General features: G+C 48.5%; 1 protein-coding gene across 3 annotated transcripts in view; it reads right to left on the bottom strand.

Annotated features, from left to right (window-relative positions):
* Positions 1 to 4,858: 4,858 nt before the first annotated feature.
* Positions 4,859 to 22,013, bottom strand: part of LOC147122378 (interferon-induced protein 44-like) — a 48,446-nt gene continuing 31,291 nt past the window's right edge. For 2 of the 3 annotated variants that reach the window (XM_085983499.1, XM_085983498.1), the window contains exons 6-8: positions 19,558 to 19,729; positions 13,912 to 14,012; positions 4,859 to 5,931 (exon numbers count right to left, since the gene is read on the bottom strand). In XM_085983499.1, the coding sequence (XP_085839625.1) occupies positions 5,764 to 5,931; positions 13,912 to 14,012; positions 19,558 to 19,729 (441 nt within the window). In that variant the 3' untranslated portion in view covers positions 4,859 to 5,763. The remainder of the gene's footprint in view (positions 5,932 to 13,911; positions 14,013 to 19,557; positions 19,730 to 22,013) is intronic. The other variant, XM_085983500.1, reaches the window with a different exon arrangement.

The raw sequence follows: 22,013 nt of genomic DNA, 5'->3' as shown, positions 1-22,013 counted from the left end.
CTGGGGGGGGGAGAGAGAGCGACTGTGGGGGGGGAGGGAGAGAGCGACTGTGGGGGGGGAGAGAGAGCGAATGTGGGGGGGGAGGAGAGAGGCGAACTGTGGGGGGGTGGAGAGAGCGACTGGGGGGGAGAGAGAGCGTCTGGGGGGGGGGAGAGAGAGCGCTTGGGGGGGGAGAGAGAGCACTCCCCCCCCTCCCGGCTCACTCCTCCCCCCTCACAAGCTCCCCCCCTCTCCCTCACAATCTCCCCCCACTCCTTCACCACTCTCCCCACCTCTCCCTCACACTCCCCCCCTCTCCTCGTCTCCCTCACGCCCCCCCCCTCCCTCACACTCTCCCCCCCTCTCCCTCACACTCTTCCTCAACCCCCTCTCCCTCACACTCTCCCCCTCTCCCTCGAACACTCTCCCCCCTCTCCTCACACTCTCCCCCCCTCTCCCTCACACTCTCCCCCCCTCTCCCTCACACTCCCCACCTCCCTCACACTCTCCCCCCCTCACACTCTCCCCCCCTCCCCCCCTCACACTCTACCCCCCCTCTCCCTCACACTACCCCCCCTCTCCCTCACACTCTCCCCCCTCTCCCTCACACTCTCCCCCTCTCCCTCACACTCTCCCCCCCTCTCCCTCACACTCTCCCCCCTCTCCCTCACACTCTCCCCCCCCTCTCCCTCACACTCTCCTCCCTCACACTCTCCCCCCTCTCCCTCACACTCTCCCCCCTCTCCCTCACACTCTCCCCCCCCTCCTCAGACTCTCCCCCCCTCTCCCTCAGACTCTCCCCCCTCTCCCTCAGACTCTCCCCCCCCTCTCCCTCACACTCTCCCCCCCTCTCCCTCACACTCTCCCCCCTCTCCCTCACACTCTCCCCCCCTCTCCCTCACACTCTCCCCCCTCTCCCTCACACTCTCCCCCCCTCTCCCTCACACTCTCCCCCCCTCTCCCTCACACTCTCCCCCCCTCCCTCTCCCTCACACACTCTCCCCCCTCTCCTCACACACTCTCCCCCCCTCCTCCCTCACACACTCTCCCCCCCTCTCCCTCACACACTCTCCCCCCCTCCTCCCTCACACACTCTCCCCCCCTCCTCCCTCACACACTCTCCCCCCCTCTCCCCCACACACTCTCCCCCCTCTCCCTCACACACTCTCCCCCCCTCACACACTCTCCCCCCTCTCCCTCACACACTCTCCCCCCCCTCTCCTCACACACTCTCCTCCCCTCTCCCCTCACACACTCTCCCCCCTCTCCCTCCCCCCCTCTCCTCACACTCTCCCCCCTCTCCCTCACACACTCTCCCCCCCTCTCCCTCACACACTCTCCCCCCCTCCTCCCTCACACACTCTCCCCCCCCTCCTCCCTCACACACTCTCCCCCCTCCTCCCTCAATCACTCTCCCCCCCTCCTCCCTCACACACTTCCCCCCTCTCTCCCTCACACACACTCTCCCCCCCTCTCCCTCACACACTCTCCCCCCCTCCCTCACACTCTGCCCCCCCTCTCCCTCACTCTCCCCCTCCCTCACACACTCTCCCCCCCTCTCCCTCACACACTCTCCCCCCCCCTCACACACTCTCCCCCCCTCTCCCTCACACACTCTCCCCCCCTCCCCTCTCCCTCACACACTCTCCCCCCCCCTCCCCTCTCCCTCACACACTCTCCCCCCTCCCCCCCCTCTCCCTCACACACTCTCCCCCCCCCTCTCCCTCACACACTCACCCCCCCCTCTCCCTCACACACCCCCACCCCCCAGGCCCGACCGGACTCACCTCGGTAGCACCTGCTGGTGAACAAGGCGGGCCTTTGACCCGGTTGGCAGACTCCCCGTGTTCGATTGAGATCGGGGACAGCCGTTTAAAAAAAAGCCAGAGCGGGCTCTCGCGGGCGGGCGGCGCATGTGCGGTCAGTGCCAGCGGCGCGAGGCGGACCCGCGGGGAGTAGGCAGGGAAACCCCGCGGGCTGGCGGCCGTTAGCAAGCGGATCACTTCGGGCGGCCATCCCGCGCTTTGGCCCCGACACCGTCAAACCTGAGAGGGGGAAGTAGAGAGAGACAGAGAGGGAAGAGGAGAAGGAGAGAGAGGGAAGAGGAGAAGGAGAGAGAGGGAAGAGGAGAAGGAGAGAGGGAAGAGAGAGAAATTATTTGAGCTTCAGGCCTGCCTGCAGCGGGCCTGGACAGCAGCCCCGAGTCCCCCCTGCGCGAGGGTGAGGAGGAGGGGGGGGGGGTGTTGCTAAACACAATATAAAACACAAATAAATTGTTATTTAATTCCCTAACACATCATTAAAATATTACCTTAGTTCCCTAACACACAGAAAGTGTGGGGGGAAAAATCGTGAAAAATCAAGATGGCGGCCACTCACCTCGGTTCAGAAGGATAAGGCCCGCCCACACATGCACCGATTGGTCGACCGGTCAGGTCACCGAAGCGTAGGATTGGTCAATCGTCGAGTCACTCGACACTCAACTGTAGGACGGGACGCGCCAGGAACCCGCCGTACGATTGGTCGACCTCGACGTCACACGGTCGCTAATGAGATGCTAATGAGCGGAACGCTGAACGTTTTTCGGATACCGCGGGCGGGAGTTTTGTCCAGCCGAAACGTAAATACGCCTATGACCGGTCCGGAATCGCAAGCTTTCTTTTGAGGCGATGCGCGCGTCAGTACGCTCTGTAACTTTCAAACGTATAGAACATGGACAGACAGACATCGGGACAGACAGACATCGGGACAGACAGAAGAGCCGCTTTATATATATAGATGTGGGTGTCTGGTTTCGTTCTCTCAGAAACGGCTTCCAGCACTTACTTTGGTCTGAATCCACAAGCTGTCTGAGGATTTGCAGGAACCATTTTAAAGTGTCCCCAATAAGTTGGTCACGAGGTCTGGTGGCCATTTTGTATGCCCCTTTTCCTGGGCTTCTTTTAAAATAGTCTTTAAAATCATGGCCTCTTCTGCCATTCGACCCTTTATAATATAAAGTTCAATTTTGCGAATCCTACAATAGTACAGTTAGGCATGGTTATAGGATGGGGAATAGCAGCATGCACCACTTGTAAAAAGAAACGACCAAACAAAGAGCTAAAGCGAGTTGGAAAGAGCTGGAAAACATAAGTTTGCTCTAAACATGATGGGTATGCTGGGCCTCCCGAACCAGCGACTGATCACCGCATGGGGCAAGAGGCACAGCGATGCTTATACATGTGGTTTAACTTGGGCAGGGGCCAAGTACCAAAAGGGGGATTGCAGTGGGGAAAGAGTTAAAATGACATCGCTGGCAGTTTCACTGAATGGTGTAAGAATGACAGGGGCTAACATGAAAGGCCACATCCATAAAGAGGCGGTCAAGATAGCTGACCTTTGAAGACTAAAAAGCAGTTCTGTGGAGACAAGAAGTCTAGAATTTCAACTGCCCATAAGAACTTTATTATCTAGGTCGCATTCCAAGGTATCTTTTAATCAGCATTCAGCAGTTTGAGTGAATGATTGAGGAGGCAACTTACACATGTTTACCTTAGGATATGTAACCAATCCGTAAAGGTGCATGCGGGCCAGGATCCAATCAGGTTGCAGGAATGAATTGTGCATGAGCCAGCCATGTGTATTTTAACGTATAAAAATGTAGTGTTTGCTGTAATAATTTGGAGAAGTCTGGCTAAAGACAGAGCAGATTGTCTCCCCACCGGTGTAATAAAGACAACTTGACTCTCGACCTGAAAACCTTGTGTCGCGTGTTGGTTTAAAATACTCCACAACATACGTGAAAATGCTGTTTGCCCCAAGCTTCCCCTGAATTTACTGAGACCGCACCCTGCCCCCCACCCCCCACCCCGCTCCCCCCCACTAAGGGAATTCGCCCCCATAAAGTTTCTGTTTGCGTTATTGGTGTATGAATGCTTAACATGCTCCCACGGCATTCCTCTGTCTGATATTTCAGTATCTGCATCAGTATCCTTTGTCTGATATTTCAGTACCCCATCATCTGCAATATTTGACCCCTTGTGACCCCACCTCATTGTTCTTTGATGTAATGTTTTCCTGACTGACCTGTTTGGACACCATTCACACCTTTGATTGCTGTGATTATCTCTCTGCCGAGGTGTGATAAATGGCAGTTGGCAAGATTACCTGTAAACATCTGACATTATTCTCTGACTATATAAGCTGTGTCTTTATGCATTTCTCCACTTCACCTGACGAAGGAGCAGCGCTCCAAAAGTTTGTGATTTCAAATAAAGCTGTTGGACTATAACCTGGTGTTGTGTGACTTCTTACATTTGTCCACCCCAGTCCAACTCCGGCATCTCCACACCATGATATTTTAGTGGCTTTTGGTTTAAGATTTCTTGTTAAAAGGATAGAAAATTGAGGAAGTAAACAACAATGACTTGAGTTGATATAGCACCTTTAACGTAGTTATGCGTCTCCAAGTGCTTCAAGTAATGAGATAGACGAGGAAGGAGGAACATCTGTATGTGCACGTTAATCATTTGTACCCACAGATCAGCTATTGGCTTGTATTTCGCAGCTCAAAACACCCAAAGGGGTACATTATTGTCTTTACTGCCCCTGACACACAGCGTCACGCACTGGAGAGAATTAACAACAGAAGTTCACTCCCAAGTGAACAAAGAATTTGTATCTACTTGTAGCAAGCTTCTCATTTTTCACACTTTGAAGTGTTAACTTTAACTAAGTTACCCTTCATTATTTGGTTTTTCCTTGATTTTGCTTTTAAACGGCTTAATTCTAAGATTCTGTCCAATTTTTCCGGACTCCTCTGGCTTGTTAGAGAGGATAAGTGTGTGCTTACTTATATTTCACTCCTCAAATCAATAGGGTTCGTAGACAAAATGTCAGATGTCACAGATTTATTATGAAGTATACAGTAATTAAACATACACTTAAAAAGCAGTATATACGACAAAACCTTGCGGGTTTAGTCAGAGCATTCAAACATGTTTCCATTCTGAGCTCAGTGTCTTAGGCTTTTACGAATCCTAACACCCACTTTTTAGACCTTTATCTTACCCCTTTCCACGTGACAATCCAGACATTTCTGCATTACATAATACAGCTCCATATAAGGTGAATTTTAATGAGCTCGTCCCTTATCAATAACTTTAGTTTGACCAAGTTCTTCTTCCGTAGGCAGGTACAACTCCCCAACATTGTTACCTCACCGATAGTTTCACTCTTTTAATTGCTATTCCACCAAGTGAAACTTCCAATTATAAGTCTGGACCATTCCCTACTAATCACCTGCTTCTAAAATGGATGCTGTATTTGCAGATGTTTCCTTCTTCAGAACTTCTTCAGAACTTCTTACCAACTAATTAACGTTCTCCCAAATGTATGCATCAGTATGCACTGGAATCTCTCTTTCCTGGTACTAAACTGACCATTGCTTTAAGCTCAGTATTAATCCAACAGTTCAGTGGTCACTGCATCTAAATTGACTTATACTTCCTTACTTAACAGGCACATGCTAAATTGATTAAAATAAAAAGAGAAAACAAGAGCCGTATAATATTGGCAGACTGCAGGGTGTCTGATTAACCCTTTCCTTACACTAACACCACCAGTATTCCTTTAAGCTACATTTTTTTAAACTATTCTATCCAAGACAGTGAGATCGCAGAGATGCAAGAGAGGAAATGATTGTTAATAGTTTTGAAGTGAACTCAGACTCAAGGTAAAACTATTCAGTAACTATCACCCAAAAAAGGGACAGAGTCATTAGAAACCAAACTAACACACTGGCGATTATTCATCCAGATTCTCAAAATAATCATCTACGTATCGCAACATCTGTACCAGTGCAGACAGTATTAAAATGTCTGTAGCACAATCAAGCTCATGATCTAACCAATGATTTTTCACAGGAATTATGTATGTAACTGGAATACTGAGCTGTTCACCAACTTCCAGCACCTAGAAAAGAAGAATATAACTTATTAGGGACATAAGAACACTTAATAAGCATTTTTCTCAAGCAAGAATCTAGAATTATATAGAACATGCAGCACAGAAACGGGCCATTCGGCCCAACCAGTCCACGCCAGTGATTATGCTCCACACGACCCTCCTCCCATCCTTCCTCGTCTAACTCTGTCTGCATATCCAACTCCCTTAGAGCCATAGAAGTTTACAGCATATTAGGAGGCCACTCAGCCCATCATGGCCATACTGGCTCTTTGCTAGAGCAATCCAAAACTAATTCTATTAACCTGTTCTCTCCCCATAGCCCTGTATCAATCCAAAACTAATCCCACTGTCTTGTTCTCTCCCCATAGCCCTGTATCAATCCAAAACTAATCCCACTGTCCTGTTCTCTCCCCATAGCCCTCTATCAATCCAAAACTAATCCCACTGACCGCTCTCTCTCCTCATAGCCCTGTATCTTCCTCTGCTACAAATACTTACCAATTTTCCTTAAAATTTGCAAAAGCCACTGCCTCAACTAGTCCCTGTGACAAAGGCCACGATTTCCCTAACCTCGGCAGGTCCGTGGTGTGTAAGGGGTTTTAGATCGCAGAGGTTTCTCTCTCTAGAGGCCTCTCTCTCTTGCACAGTAAAACCTTGAGTGGTTCGACCCACTCGCCCCTTAGATTCTATACTCTGGACTTTGGGGCAGGAACTACAATGTAGAGAAAACTCTTGTAGACCAAGTTTGATGAAACGAAATGAAATTTTATTGCATAAGGAAAAATAAATCAAATGCAAGCAGATAAGAGAGTACATGGGAGGGAAAAACACAAACAAATCATAATGACACAATACTAACTAAGGCAAATACAGGCATATTGTACTCTACAAAGATCATCATGAAATAAGGAAACACACGGAACATCGAGGGACAACAACTCATGTTAATTGTGCCCTTTAATCCACCCCCTTATTGAACCTATCTAGATCTGATTGTGAAGGGCCAGAAACATGCTCACCAGTCCAACTAGGAAGTACCAGGTTTTGAAAGCAAGTCTGTGTTTTGATCCCTTCAGGCGCCCCGTCTCCTCATGGACCATGGAACCCCTGTGAGCTGCGCCACACCTCTCTCCTGAGGTGGGGGTCGGGGCGGCTGGACACCGGCAGGCCTGGATGTCGGCGGGGTCGAGGCTCGTCGGCTCGACCCTGGTCAGAGGAGCCTTGGGCTGGTCTTCATATAGGTTTCTTCAGTTTAATTTTCGTCTCTTCCCGAGCCGGAGTGGCTGGAAGGTCTTTTCTCTTGCGGTTTTAATTTTTTGTCTCTTCTCCCAAGTTGGCTCGATGGCCTCTCGTTTCGGCAACGGCCCGGGGATGGTCGACGATCTCCCGATGTTTTTCCCCGGGGCGGGACGCTGGCTTCGAACGACCTTCTTGATGTTGGCTTAATCTTCTTCCTCCTCCGATGGTGGTGAGGAGTTCGTTGATCTTCTCCCAAACCAACTCCTCTTTGCCCAGCTTAAAAACTGGACCGGCTTGCAAGCTGGAAAGCCAACCAACTTAACTCAACTGCTGCAACTCTGAAGAAGCTGCAACCAACCTCAACTCCGAAGAGCCTCCAACCAACCGCTTCAACTGCAAAGAGCCTCCAACCAACCTGCCGAACTCAACTGCTGAATTCCTTCCCGAGTCTCCCAGTTACACTTTTTCTCCAGAAGCTTCTCTTCCTGCCCAAAATCAGGTTAGTCTTTGTTTAACTTTTGGCGGGCTGGGAGCACAGCGGGGCAGTTATTATATTTTAAAATATTTGAGATGGCCGGTAAAGGCCCATCTATGGTCTGGAATGACCTTCATTGTTTTTAATGTCCTGCTGATCTCGTTATCGAGTCCGTGATGTTGTTCTCATGAATACGAAATTGTCCCCTTTTGTCTGGGTCAACATTTAGATGGCCTCTGTCTCCAGGCCGATCTTGACTGGATCTGCATCCAATTCATATGTATGTGGGTGTCTGGTTTCGTTCTCTCAGAAACGGCTTCCAGAACTTACTGTGGGCTGAATCCACAAAGCTGTCTGAGGATTCGCAGGAACCATTTTAAAGTGTCCCAATAAGCCGGTCAAATGGTATGGCAGCCATTTTGTATGCCCCTTTCTCCTGGACTTCTTTTAAAACAGTCTTTAAAATCATGGCCTCTTCTGCCATTTGACCCTTATTAATACAAAGTCCAATTTTGCGAATACTACAGGTGGGCAATGTCGGTGGCAGGTCCTGGCCTCGCTGCTGGCTCCAGCCCGCTGTCCAAAATGATTTTCCCCTGATTAGGCTTAAGTCCGCCCAGCGCGTTTGCCAGCCAATTGAAGGAAGCAGGTCTGATGATGTCATTTGATGACACGTCATCAGCCGGTTTCCTTAAAGTGGCCATGTCCAAATTGATCTTGATAGTTGTGTTGTCAGTATTCTACAGCATTGAGGTGCTGCAAACACTGACAAGCACTGCACAGAGGCTGCACCCAGGCTCTCTCATGACTCCCTCCATATGCTTATGGAGGGAGTCACAGGACGCAGTGAGGTTCTCTTCCCTTCCAAAGGCGGAAGAGACCTCCCCAGGGGATCAACGCAGCCTGGTTGCACGTTGCACAGGAGGACACAAGCAGGGATGTCATCAGGAGGACCAGGCTGCAGTGGCGCAAACCTTTCAATGATCTCAGTAGATCACGCATCGCTAGTACAAAGCCACACTCAACCTCATCCTGCTGTGCCTCTCATCACATCCCCATCACTCTGCCTTCCCTACCCTACTCCTGCACATTCTTGCTCACACCAACTTACCTTGCACCTCCACCCATCCCTCTCTATCTACATTATCACTTCCCCATCTCACTAGCCACCCCTCACACTCACCCTCATCCTAGTCCAAGCATACCAACTAACGACACACAAGGGTAGGCGCTTGGGTGTTTAATGCAATGCTCATGTAAAGCCCACTCTGTAGAGTGATCTTACGATGATTGGGCTTGTTAAGCCCCGCCTAGCGTGTTTCCCAGCCAATTGAAGGAAGCGGGTCTGATGGCGTCACTTGACGATGTGTCATCAGCCGGTTTCCTTAAAGGGACCATGCGCAAAATTACTTTGACAGTTCTGCTGTCAGTATTCTACAGCATTGAGGTGCTGCAAACACTGACAAGCACTGCACACAGGTGCATGGCTGCATACAGGCTCTCCCCTGACTCCCTCCATAAGCAAATGGAGGGAGTCACAGGCTGCAGTGGCGCAAAACTTTCAATGATCTCAGTAGATCACGATATGTTACTGCAAAGCCACACTCAACCTCATCCTGTTGTGCCACTCATCACATCCCCATCACTCTGCCATCCCTACCCTACTCCTGCACATCCTTACTCACACCAATTTACCTTGCACCTCCACCCATCCCTCTCTATCTATATTATCACTTCTGCAGCTCACTAGTCACCCCTCACACTCACCCTCATCCTAAACCAATCATACCAAGTAACAACACACAAGGGTAGGCACTTGGGTGTTTTAACCAATGTTCATGTGAAGTTTCTGTTAATGTGCTGTCAAACATTGAAACTTTTATTTTCAACCCTTTGCATTCTTGGACAGATCTGTGTGCACCTTTGGAAGTGTCTTGGTGAGTTGCAGTGAATGGTGAGACATAACGGTACCCACTGTAATGGTCATGAGTGTGAAAGGAATGGCTTGGGCATTGTAGGTATGCTTTATGGTGTTGGTGTGGGGTGGTGCTAACCTGGTGCATCATGTGGCAGCCAGGGTGTACAGTGTCAAGTGAAGTAAATCTGGCCATGGTGAGGCCATCCCTGGCCTCCTGGGGAGCAATGTGGTCGGGTGCTGATGCCCGCTGTCCTGTGCAGCATCAGTTGCTTGCAGAGAAGGTTGGTGTTGTTGTTGGTGCTGCTGGTGTGCCTGGTGTTGGGGCTGGTTGTGGTGGAGTTCTGAGGACCAAGGTGAGATAGTTTCAAGGGCACCAATGCTGATGTAATAGATGGCAGGTGAACTTGAGATGACAGAAGCGATCTGTCAATGGTGAGGGAGGTTGTTCCAATGAGGTGACACTGGATATAGAGTTTACTCCAAACACCTGCAACCTGCATAAAGCTCAATCTGTCTTCCAAATGCAGTAAGCAACAGCTTCTGAGCTTGGAAAGTGAACAGCTGTGATAAGGGAACTTATATTGCACATTTGCAGCTGTCAAGTAATCAGGGGATTCCAAGGTCATACAACTCCCGATCTCCTTACCTGACCTGATCCCCGAGCAGCGTGGACCCCGTGGGCGACCTCGTGAAATGTAAAGGTGACCTCAAAATACTTTTTATTGGGCTGCCAACAAGGTCATGATGACCTGAATTGCCTCCCCTGCCACTGCGTGTCAGGTCTGTTCAGCGTTGACAGTCCCAACATCTGGGAAACATGCATGGCAGCGGATTTACAGGGCAGAGAGGGGGAAGAATTTCTGCAGTGTGTTCAGGAGAACTTTCTTCATCAGTACATTTCCGGCCCAACGAGGAAGGAGGCATTGCTGGCTCTGGTTCTGGTGAATGAGGTGGGTCAAGTAGAGCAAGCGTCAGTAGGGGAACATTTAGGGAACAGTGGTCGTAGTATCATAAGGTATAGACTAGCTATGATTCTATCCACCCTCTCAAATACCTTCATTATTTTAAACAGCTCAACCAGATCACCCGTTGACCTCCTCATCTCCAAGGAATACAAAATTTGCCACTCTGTTATCATAGCTCAGATATTGTCCTGGGCAATCATCTCTGGACTTTCTCCAGGACTAGTATGGTGCCACTTACTAAGAATAAAGAAAGCCCTAAATTCTATTTAAAGTACCTTGAACACCAACAAGTGCACTTTGGCCCGGTTTTTGTGGTCAGTGGCAAACCGTTCATTACACTTACAGCTGCCCACAGATTTCCGTGGGCTTTTGAGCAGCAACTTATGGTCATCAAGCATCTGAAACAGCGCGGCGCCCTCTACAGGAGATCTGTGACCTGTGTGAATTGGGCAAGCAACAGCGTGTCTCCTCAACCAATGAGATTGAAGAATCCTCACTGAGTCACGCAGAGTCTAAACCAGCAAATGGATGTTAGAATATTTAATTCACAGAATCATAGAATGGTTACAGCACGGAAGAAGGCCATTTGGCCCATAGAGCCCATGCCGGCAATTCAATGTGAAATCATGTACAGAAAGCAAAATAAAGAGAGGGAAATAAAGGTTCTAAATTGGGGGAAGGCCGATTTTAATAGGATAAGGCAGGATCTGGCCAAAATGGACTGGGATCAGCTACTTGTAGGAAAATCCGCATCGGAGCAATGGGAGGCTTTCAGAAGGGAGATTGAGATCATACAATGGCAACATGTTCCCGTAAAGGTCAAGGGTGGTTCCAAAAACCACAGGGAACCTTGGATGTCAGGGGATATACGAGAATGGATTAGGAAAAAAAGGAGGGCTTTTGGTAGATACAAAAGGCTAAAGACGGAGGAAGCCCTAGAGGAGTACAAAAAGTGCAGGGGGATACTTAAAAAAGAAATTAGGAGATCAAGGAGGGGCCATGAAATAACACTGGCGAGCAAAATAAAGGAAAATCCAAAGATGTTTTATAAGTATATTAAGGGTAAGAGGATAACTAGGGAAAAAATAGGGCCCATTAGGGACAAAAGTGGCAATCTGTGTGTGGAGCCGGAAGATGTAGGAGGGGTTCTAAATGAATTTTTTGCATCTGTTTTCACTATGGAGAAGGACGATGTAGACATAGAAATAGGGCGGGGGGACTGTGATATGCTCGAACATATTAACATCGAGAGGGAGGAGGTATTGCCGGTTTTAGCTGGCCTAAAAATGGATAAATCCCCAGGCCCGGATGAAATGTATCCCAGGCTGCTGTGTGAGGCAAAGGAGGAGATTGCGGGGGCTCTAACACATATATTCAGGACCTCTCTGGCCACAGGGGATGTGCCAGAGGACTGGAGAACCGCTAATGTAGTACCATTATTCAAAAAGGGTAGTAGGGAAAAACCGGGGAACTACAGGCCAGTGAGCCTAACATCAGTGGTAGGAAAATTATTGGAAAAAATTCTGAGGGACAAAATCAGTCTCCACTTGGAGAGGCAAGGATTAATCAGGGATAGTCAACATGGCTTTGTCAAGGGAAGATCATGTCTGACTAATTTGATTGAATTTTTTGAGGGGGTGACTAGGTGTGTGGATGAGGGTAACGCAGTGGATGTGGTATACATGGATTTCAGTAAGGCCTTCGATAAAGTCCCGCACAGGAGACTGGTCAAGAAGGTAAGAGCCCATGGAATCCAGGGTGCCTTGGCACATTGGATACAAAACTGGCTTAGTGGCAGAAGGCAGAGGGTGATGGTCGAAGGTTGTTTTTGTGACTGGAAGCCTGTGGCCAGTGGGGTACCACAGGGATCGGTGCTGGGTCCCTTGCTGTTTGTGGTCTACATTAATGACTTGGATATGAATGTAAAGGGTATGATCAGTAAGTTCGCGGATGATACAAAAATTGGTAGGGTGGTAAATAGCGAGGAGGGTAGCCTCAGTCTGCAGGACGATATAGATGGGTTGGTCAGATGGGCGGAACAGTGGCAAATGGAATTTAACCCGGAAAAGTGCGAGGTGATGCACTTTGGGGGGACTAACAAGGCAAAGGAATACACAATGAATGGAAAGACCCTAGGCAAGACGGAGGGTCAGAGGGATCTGGGTGTGCAAGTACACAGATCCCTGAAGGCGGCGGAACAGGTGGATAAGGTGGTAAAAAAGGCATATGGGATACTTGCCTTCATTAGCCGAGGCATTGAATATAAGAGCAAGGAGGTTATGATGGAGCTGTATAAAACACTGGTTAGGCCACAGCTGGAATACTGTGTGCAGTTCTGGTCGCCACACTACAGGAAGGATGTGATCGCGTTAGAGAGGGTGCAGAGGAGGTTCACCAGGATGTTACCAGGGCTGGAGCGCTTCAGCTATGAAGAGAGACTGGGGAGATTGGGTTTGTTTTCCTTGGAGCAGAGGAGGCTGAGGGGGGACATGATTGAGGTGTACAAAATTATGAGGGGCATAGATAGGATGGATGCTGAGGAGCTTTTTCCCTTAGTAGAGGGGTCAATAACTAGGGGGCATAGATTCAAGGTAAAGGGCAGGAGGTTTAGAGGGGATTTGAGAAAGAACTTTTTCACCCAGAGGGTGGTTGGAGTCTGGAACTCACTGCATGAAAGGGTTGTGAAGGCAGGAACCCTCACAACATTTAAGAAGCATTTGGATGAGCACTTGAAATGCCATAGCATACAAGGCTACGGGCCAAATGCTGGAATATGGGATTAGATTAGACAGGGCTTGATGGCCGGCGCGGACACGATGGGCCGAAGGGCCTCTATCCGTGCTGTATTACTCTGTGACTCTAAAGATGTAATTAATAGAGAGATAAAAGGGTCAGAAAGAAAAAGTTTCTTTTTTTTTTACATTTTTAATTTTTATAAATCTCCAATAATAATTAAATTCTGCTGGAATGAGACTCCACATTTGCAAAATTAAATTTTCAGTACCAGAGATGTTTTTTGGCAGTAATTAAGACTTATCAGGCCGTTAAAAATTCACTTCCACTTGAATGGACAAGCCCTAACTTTTTCTGCCGTGTTTAGTGGGTAACTAGTGGGTAAGTACAGCAACTTCATGCCCTTACATGTATTTCAATGCCGAGTCTTTCAGCCATGTACCGGTGTAGCGCAGACTGTGGAGGATCAGGGTAACTCGGACCAAACCGTCCCAATTTCTGTGTTTTGGTGCACATGTGCGGACGCCAGAAGTTGCTGTCAGATTTACACCTTAATAACGCTGATTACTGATAGCCTCACCATTATTCCTATCGCAAAATCCGAGCCAATGTGAATGATGAAGCTACTGAAATTGGTAATACGGTAGATTGTGTACCTTTCTTTCAATGTGTTCACTCCGATAGACATTTTCCACATCTTTCCCAACCAAAGGACATGCTTTATCCACTTTTGTTAATAAAACAATCTGTGGTATCTCTATATAATGAAAGAAATTATTTATTTATTTGTAGATCTTCCATGGCATTGCTCAGAATACATCAGAGAACCTAAGAACATAAGCAATAGGAGCAGGAGTAGACCATTCAGCCCCTCGAACCTCCTTCACCATTCAATAAAATCATGGTTGACCTTCTACCCCATCTCCACTTTCCTGCACTATCCCCATATCCCTTGATTCCCTTAATATCCAAAAATCTATCACTCTCTGCCTTGAATATACTCAACGACTGAGCCGCCACAGCCCTCTGGGGTAGAGAATTCTAAAGATTCACAACCTTTTGAGTGAAGAAATTTCTCCTCATTTCAGTCCTAAATGGCTGACCCCTTATTCTGAGACTGTGACCCCTGGTTCTAGACACCCCAGCCAGAGGAAACATCCTCCCAGCTTCTAGCCTGTCAAGCCCTGTAAGCATTTTATATGTTTCAACGAGATCACCTTTCATTCTTCTAAATTCTAGGGAATATAGACCTAGTCTCCTCAATCTCTCTTCATAGGACAATCCCCCTATCCCAGGAATCAGTCTGGTGAACCTTCGTTGAACTCCCTCTAAGACAAGTACATCCTTCCTTAGGTAAGGAGACCAAAACTGGACACAATACTCCAGGTGTGGTCTCAACAAGTCCCTATATCATTGTAGTGAGACTTCTTTACTCTTATACTCCAAAATTTTTGTAATAAAGACCAAAATACATTTATTTCCTAATTACTTGCTGTACCTGCATGGTAACTTTCTGTGATTCGTGTACAAGGACACCCAGGTCCCCCTGAGTACCAACATTTCCCAATCTCTCACCATTTAAAAAATACTCTGCTTTTCTATTTTTCCTACCAAAGTGGATAACTTCACATTTCTCCACGTTATATTCCATCTGTCATGTTCTTGCCCACTCACTTAACCTGTCTCTATCCCTTTGTAGCCTCTTTGCATCCTCCTCACAACTTACTTTCCCACCTAGCTTTGCATCATCAGCAAACTTGGATACATTACACTTGGTCCCGTCATCTAAGTCATTAATAGAGATTGTAAATAGCTGAGGCCCAAGCACTGATCCTTGCGGCACCCCACTAGTAACAGCCTGCCAACCCAAAAACAACCCATTTATTCCTTCTCTCTGTTTTCTGTCCGTTAACCAATCCTCAATCCATGCTAATATATTACTCCCAATCCCATGAGCCCTAATTTTGTTTAATAACCTCTTGTGTGGCACCTTATCGAATGCCTTCTGAAAATCCAAATACACCACATCCACTGGTTCCCCCTTATCTACCCTGCTAGTTACAACCTCAAAAAACTCTGACATATTTGTCAAACACAATTTCCCTTTTATAAATCCGTGTTGGCTCTGCCCACTCATATTATGATTTTCTAAGTGCCCTGTTACCACGTCCCTAATAATATTCTAGAATTTCCCCTGCTACAGAGGGTAAGGAGAGCAGTATTTCATGGAATACGTAGTGAATTATTCTGCTGTTAAGGTGGAGCTGTGTGTTATCAGACCTATCTCTTTAATGCCACAAAGTCTAATTGCTGTTCATAAGCATGTCTTGATATCAAGTAGAGGCTAATTGCTATTGTTGGGAACATGTCTTTGTACGTCTGCAGCTGATTATCAATGCCAACTCCTCCCCAAGGTCAGAAGAAACCAGACTTTCTTTCTGATTTTTAGTATTTTTAAAATGTGACAGAGAGATACGCATGTGTGACAAAGTGCTCTGCCTGAAATGTGACGACGCTCACTAGATGCTCTGCGGTCCTCCTATTGCGGTATTCTTGGTTAAAATAGAAAGAAGAAAGAATTTGCATTTATGTAACAGCTTCCATGTTCTCAGGAAGTCCCAAAGAGCTTATAGTCAATGAATTACAATGTGTCAGCTGTGGTCAGTTGGTAGCACACTCGCCTCTGAGTCAGAAGGTTGTGGGTTCATAGTCCCACTTCAGGGACTTGAGCACATAAAGCTAGGCTGACACTCCAGTGCAGTGCTGAGGGAGTGCTGCACTGTCAGGTGCCGTCTTTCAGATGAGACGTTAAAACCGAAGCCCCGTCTGCCCTCTCGGGTGAACGTAAAAGATCCCATGGCACTATTTCGAAGAAGAGTAGGGGAGTTATCCCCGGTGTCCTGGCCAATATTTATCCCTCAACCAACATAACAAAAACATATTATCTAGTCATTATCACATTGCTGTTTGTGGGAGCTTGCTGTGCGCAAATTGGCTGCCACGTTTCCCACATTACAACAGTGATTACACTTCAAAAAGTGCTTCATTGGCTGTAAAGTGCTTTGAGAAGTCCGGTGGTCGTGAAAGGCGCTATAGAAATGCAAGTCTTTCTATACTTTGGAAATGTGGTCCCTGTCGTTATGTCGGCAAATGCAGCAGCCAATTTGCATATGAAATGATCAATTAACTTGTTTTTCATGTTGGTTAAGGGATAAATATTAGCCAGTACACTAGAATAACTCCCTTCCTCTTGCCTAGTGCCATGGGATCTTTTACATACACCTGAACAGCAGAAGGGGCCTCGTTTTATTGTCTCATCTGAAAGACGGCCCCTCTGACAATATACAAATTGTAAAGCATGCCTCCTTTTTAAATTAAATGGAAAGGCCTAGAAATTGGATTAGGCCTGAAAACGGACAGGGTCAAGGGTCAACGCTATTTGCCTGCGCTCGTTGAAAGTGGTCCAGGCAACACGCAAAATTCGTGCTGCCTGCTCATTATAATGATTGCAGTGCTGATCTCAGCACTAAACGCGCAGCTGATTGGCTTAGCGCTCAATGGCGGCAGGGGTGGGGGTGGGGCCAATATCAGGTGCAGTCTAACGGCCAATAGTGTTTGGCCTCGGGTCTCTCCACTACTTAAAGGGGAGGCGCTTTGTTGCAACAGCACCTCATTCTCATTTTGGAGAGAGTCATGGCAACAACCCAGAGAGAGAGCCAGAAGGTTTTCGGATTCTGCACTCGAGCCCTTGGTAGTGGCAGTTGAGAGAAGGCAGGGTGTCCTGTTGCTGCAGGGTGGCAGGAGTCATCAAAGGTCACTTGCAGAAGGCCCTGGCAGGAGATAGCTACCCGCATCACCGCCAACAGTGAGTGTCATGCCAAGGACCTGGATACATTGCCGAAAGAAGTTTAACGACCTCACACGGCAGGTCAAGGTGAGTGAAGGCTTCAGCAAATGCCATATCCCACCATCTGCACCACAAGCCTCACACACTGGTCAATGCACCACACCCCCATCACTCACCTACCAACAATCACTACCTATCACCACTCACACCTCACAATCATGGCTTCACTTCACCTTCACAACCTTACCACTGCTGCAACACTCACACCCACATCTCACACCTTGCACACACTGACAGCTATTCAACTATGGCAGGCACATCACCCAAACACATTGCTCCACACTCACTGACAAACTTCCCTTTCTCTTGCAGGCCAAGGTGGCTCACAACCGCCGGGAACAACGGCAGACGGGAGGCGGCCATGACACTGTACAGACCTTGAGCCAACTGGAGGAGTCGGTGCTCAACATCATTGGAGGGGAAGTCACCGAGGCTGTGGCTAGGGTAGAAGTTGAAACCATTGCTGACAACGGTATGGTCATTCCTAATCCTTCTTCTCACATCGCACTTCCTCCTCATCCCACAATCTCTTCTCACTTATAAGTATGCATGGATATCTTGCTTTCACCACATCCACCCACCCCCCCCCACCACCGTCCCCTCACAACAACCTGACTCTTGTGCCTTTCTGCTTTCAGATACCCAAGAAATGCCAGCAGGCCAGCCTGTCCCTCATGCCATGGAGGAGAGTGGAGAAGACACACCGTCACTGCATCTGACACTCGCAGACACCAGCTCAGAAACTGACACTGCGCAGAATGTAGAGGGTAGTATAGAGGTGGGATCTACACATGGTGAGACACTGGGCACGAGTGGGCTTCAGCAAGGCCAGGGGGAAAGGGTAGCTCGGGGGCCAGCTCCCCAGAGGGCGATTTCGTGCACGAGTTCTGTGGCACACGACTCAGATGATGACCTCGATGGGGTGGCCTTCAGAAGAAGGGTAATAGCCATGCACACCAAATTGCTAAGTTTAATGGCAAGCCTGCCAGAGAGCCTCTTGTCAATGTCAAGGAGCATGGAGGAGTCCGCCTCCAACATTGCTAGGGGCTTTGCGCAGAGACCGGAGCCCATGATGGACAACTCCAGGAGGGACCTTGTGGAGCCAGCCAGGATGCTGCGTGTGATGGGTGATGTCGCGGCTTCCATTGCCGCACAGGCGGAAGTGAGGCAATATCTCAGTGCTGCAGTAGAAGTGCAGACTGCTCTCCTGCAGTCTCAGCTTGCCGCCACCCAAATTCAGACTGCTGCCAACGTAGCTGGGATTACCACCGGCAACCGGGGCTTTCAGGCTGTCGCAGCAAGCCAGCCATCTGTCCTCCACCAGATGGCTAGGAATGCTGAGGCACAATTTATTTCAGCAAAACGGGCATTAACGGCCATGCTAAACCCTCCAATTTCTGGCCAAAGTCTTTTTTTTAAATTCTTCTTAGCACAGAATTCTTGGAAATAGCAATGATAATTTTACATGTATTATCTTTCATGTGAAAGGCACCATAAGAATGTAAGTTTTTTCTATGTCCAGTGCAACCTTTATGGTGGGCCTAATGGAGGGACTCCCATCATATACAAAATGCAAATTGGTGGATATCAATAGTACCAACATTTTGGAGACAGGAGTGAAGACATCTCCAATACAAATAATATAAATTAAATTCAATCTTTCTTGGAGTGTAAGGTTAGTTTCCCATCGCACTATCTGAAGAAAAGCAGGGGAGTTCTCCCAGTGTCCTGGCCAATATTTAGCCCTCAACACCAACACCACTAAAGAAACAGTTCATTTGGTCTGTTTGCAGGACCTTGCTGTGGGAAAATTGGCTACCATGTTTCCTACATTACAACAATGACTACACGTCAAAGCTGCAGGAAACTCGTTTAAACGGCACCTAAATATCCGGAATTCTCTATTAACCGACAAAATTCATACTCCGAAAACAACACCTCAATAACCGGCAATGTTGCCGAATCCGAGTCTCCCGCGTTGGCTGAGTTAGTCAGTGGGGGTAGTTCTCCAAACTGCCACTACTCGGCTTCTTGGCGCTGTCAGAAGTCCGAACACCTCAATAAAAGGACTCTGACTCTTTGTTTTTAATCAACCGCCACCATCCCGGTCCCGTCGGTGCCGGATACCAGAGAGTTTCCTGTACTTCATTGGCTGTGAAGCACTTAGGGATGTCCTGAGGTCGTGAAATGTGCTCTATAAATGGGAGTCTTTCTTTCTTTAGGTTATGTGAGACCGGAGAAGACTAGTGAGCAGTGCAATCAGGCAAAGCCTGAGAAAATTCTGGTGAATAATCAGAATAATAAACTGGAATCAGCACAACTTTGGTGGGCCAGATCACAGGCTGCATTTGGAATATGATCTACTTCTTGGACACTCCTGGACTACAACACTCACCCAGCTCACTAATCTGTGATCGAATGCCACGAATTTTCTTTTCCATTTCAGTGGAGAGGATGGTTGCTTTGCTTGCGTCAATCACATATACAACACAGTGTATCTTCTCACCAACAGTTGCTGATTTAATGTAGCCCTTTGTATCAGCTGTAATTGGGGAAGCTGCATTGAACTGCAAGAAAAAGAACCTGATGTTAAAAGAATACATCATTTTTATTCATTCTCGTGATGCGGGCATCATTGGCAAGGCCAGCATTTACTTCCCATCCCTAGTTGCCTTTGAGAAGGTGGTGGTGAGCCGCCTTCTTGAACCGCGATATACTTCTAAGTCAGGATGGTGTGTGACTTGGAGGGGAACTTGGAGGTGGTGGTGTTCCCATGCGCCTGCTGCCTTTGTCCTTCTAGGTGGAAGAGGTCGCGGGTTTGGAAGGTGCTGCCGAAGAAGCCTTGGCGAGTTGCTGCACTGCATCTTGTAGATGGTACACACATCAGTCACGGTGCGCCGGTGGTGGAGGAAGTGAATGTTTAAGGTGGTGGATGGGGTGCCAATCAAGTGGGCTGCTTTGTCCTGGATGGTGTCGAGCTTCTTAAGTGTTGTTGGAGCTGCACTCATCCAGGCAAGTGGAGAGTATTCCATCACACTCCTGACTTGTGCCTTGTAGGTGGTGGAAAGGCTTTGGGGAGTCAGGAGGTGAGACACTCGCCACAGAATACCTAGCCTCTGACCTGCTCTTGTTGCCACAGTATTTTGTGGCTGGTCCAGTTAAGTTTCTGGGCAATGGTGACCCCCAGGATGTTGATGGCGGGGGATTCGGCGATGGAAATGCCATTGAATGTCAAGGGACGGTGGTTAGACTCTCGCTTGTTGGAGATAGTCATTGCCTGGCTTTTGTGTGGCGCGAATGTTACCTGCCACTTATCAGCCCAAGCCTGAACGTCATCCAGGTCAGGTCCACATCACCTGCGCCATGACAGGAGCTGTATACCGCTTCAGGCCATTGTTGGAAGCAGTGAGAGCGGAGGTTCAGTGAGTATTTAAACTCACTTTCGCTGGCTTTTTTTCACAGGCCATTGTCGAGAGCAGTGAGAGCGGAGGTTCAGTGATTATTTAAACTCACTTTCGCGGGCTTTTTTCCAGAGGCCAGTGTCGGGAGCGGTGAGAGCGGAGGTTCAGTGAGTATTTAAACTCACTTTCGCGGGCTTTTTTACAGTGGCTTACCAATCTCGCAGACCGGCGGCGGCGTTCCAGAGCCATGTCACGATTCAAAACGTGACGCAGGCAGGAGGAAGCAGCTGATTGGGTGAGTACTTATACTACTCTATAGTTTGACAGTTAAGGTTCATAGGCCTACGGGGCGCCAGTCTCGCCAGGGCGCCGGAAGTACCGCCCTGGCAGGTGTTGCGAACACCCGCTGGAAATTCAGTTTCAGCGCCCCAGACGGAAGCGCAGCGCTACTCAAGGCGCCCCGCATCCCTCTTGGGGCGCTGCAACTGAAAATCACAGCACAACATGCTGCAACGCCACAAGCTGCGGCACGGCATGCTGCGGTACTGTAAGCCTTCCTCCCCTTCTTAAAGGGGAGGGGCCTGCTGCAGCGTGATCGGCGATCGCGAGTGCTGGCAAAAGAGCCCAGCACCGAGGAGAAGTGCCGGGCTCTTGGGACACAGCCGGCACAATGCGGCGGGGGGCGTGGGGGGGGGGGATGGCGCAGGAGGCCGAGGACGGCGGCGCGAAGAGGTGCTGGCAGGCAGCCAGCAAAAAAAATGGCCGCCCCGCACCTCTACCGCCGCAGGTAGGCCCCCCTGAACCGGTCACAAATTGCGACCGGCGTTAAAGCAGGGGGTGCTACCAAATTTCATGATCAGGGCGGTAGCAGGGCACTGCGCACACCGATGACATCATCAGTGGTGGCGCAGCGCTAACGGCTTGCGCCGCCATTAGCGTCCCGGTAAATTTAGCAGGTGGCGTGGCCAGTGGCGCAAAACCCACTAAGTGCCCTCTTTGGGCGCTAACGGGTGGCGCAGCCCACTGAATTTCTAGGCCATAGTTTATAAAGTTTAGACGGTCTTAATTTTGTGGTTATAGTTTCTAAGTTCTCTGTTGTGTAGCGGGGAGTGCTAGGAAACAAGGGCCCTTGAGTCTATCATTTAATTGTAACATAATTGGTGGTATTGATTTAATATAAATTAATTAAAGGGTAAGTCATGGAGTGCTTTGTGCATTGAGTGCTGTTGGAGTTTTGCTAAGTGGGAGAAAAATCATTTAAGTGTATTTTGTGAATTTTAGTGTGTTAAGAAGTCAATTATTTGAAGTAAGTTTAATTTTTTAAGGGTTTTTTAAACTCTTGGGCAGTTTAAACAGGAAGTAGAATCCGGGTATAAAAGGGGAGGGGCTAGTGCAGTGCGCGGAGTGCTTTGTGCATTGAGTGCTGTTGGAGTTTTGCTAAGTGGGAGAG

The sequence above is a fragment of the Somniosus microcephalus genome, chromosome 3, assembly GCF_052327205.1.
Source record: "Somniosus microcephalus isolate GS21.2 chromosome 3, FLI_Smic_1.0, whole genome shotgun sequence".
Lineage (NCBI taxonomy): Eukaryota > Metazoa > Chordata > Chondrichthyes > Squaliformes > Somniosidae > Somniosus > Somniosus microcephalus.
This window is presented reverse-complemented; position numbering and strand designations above follow the sequence as displayed.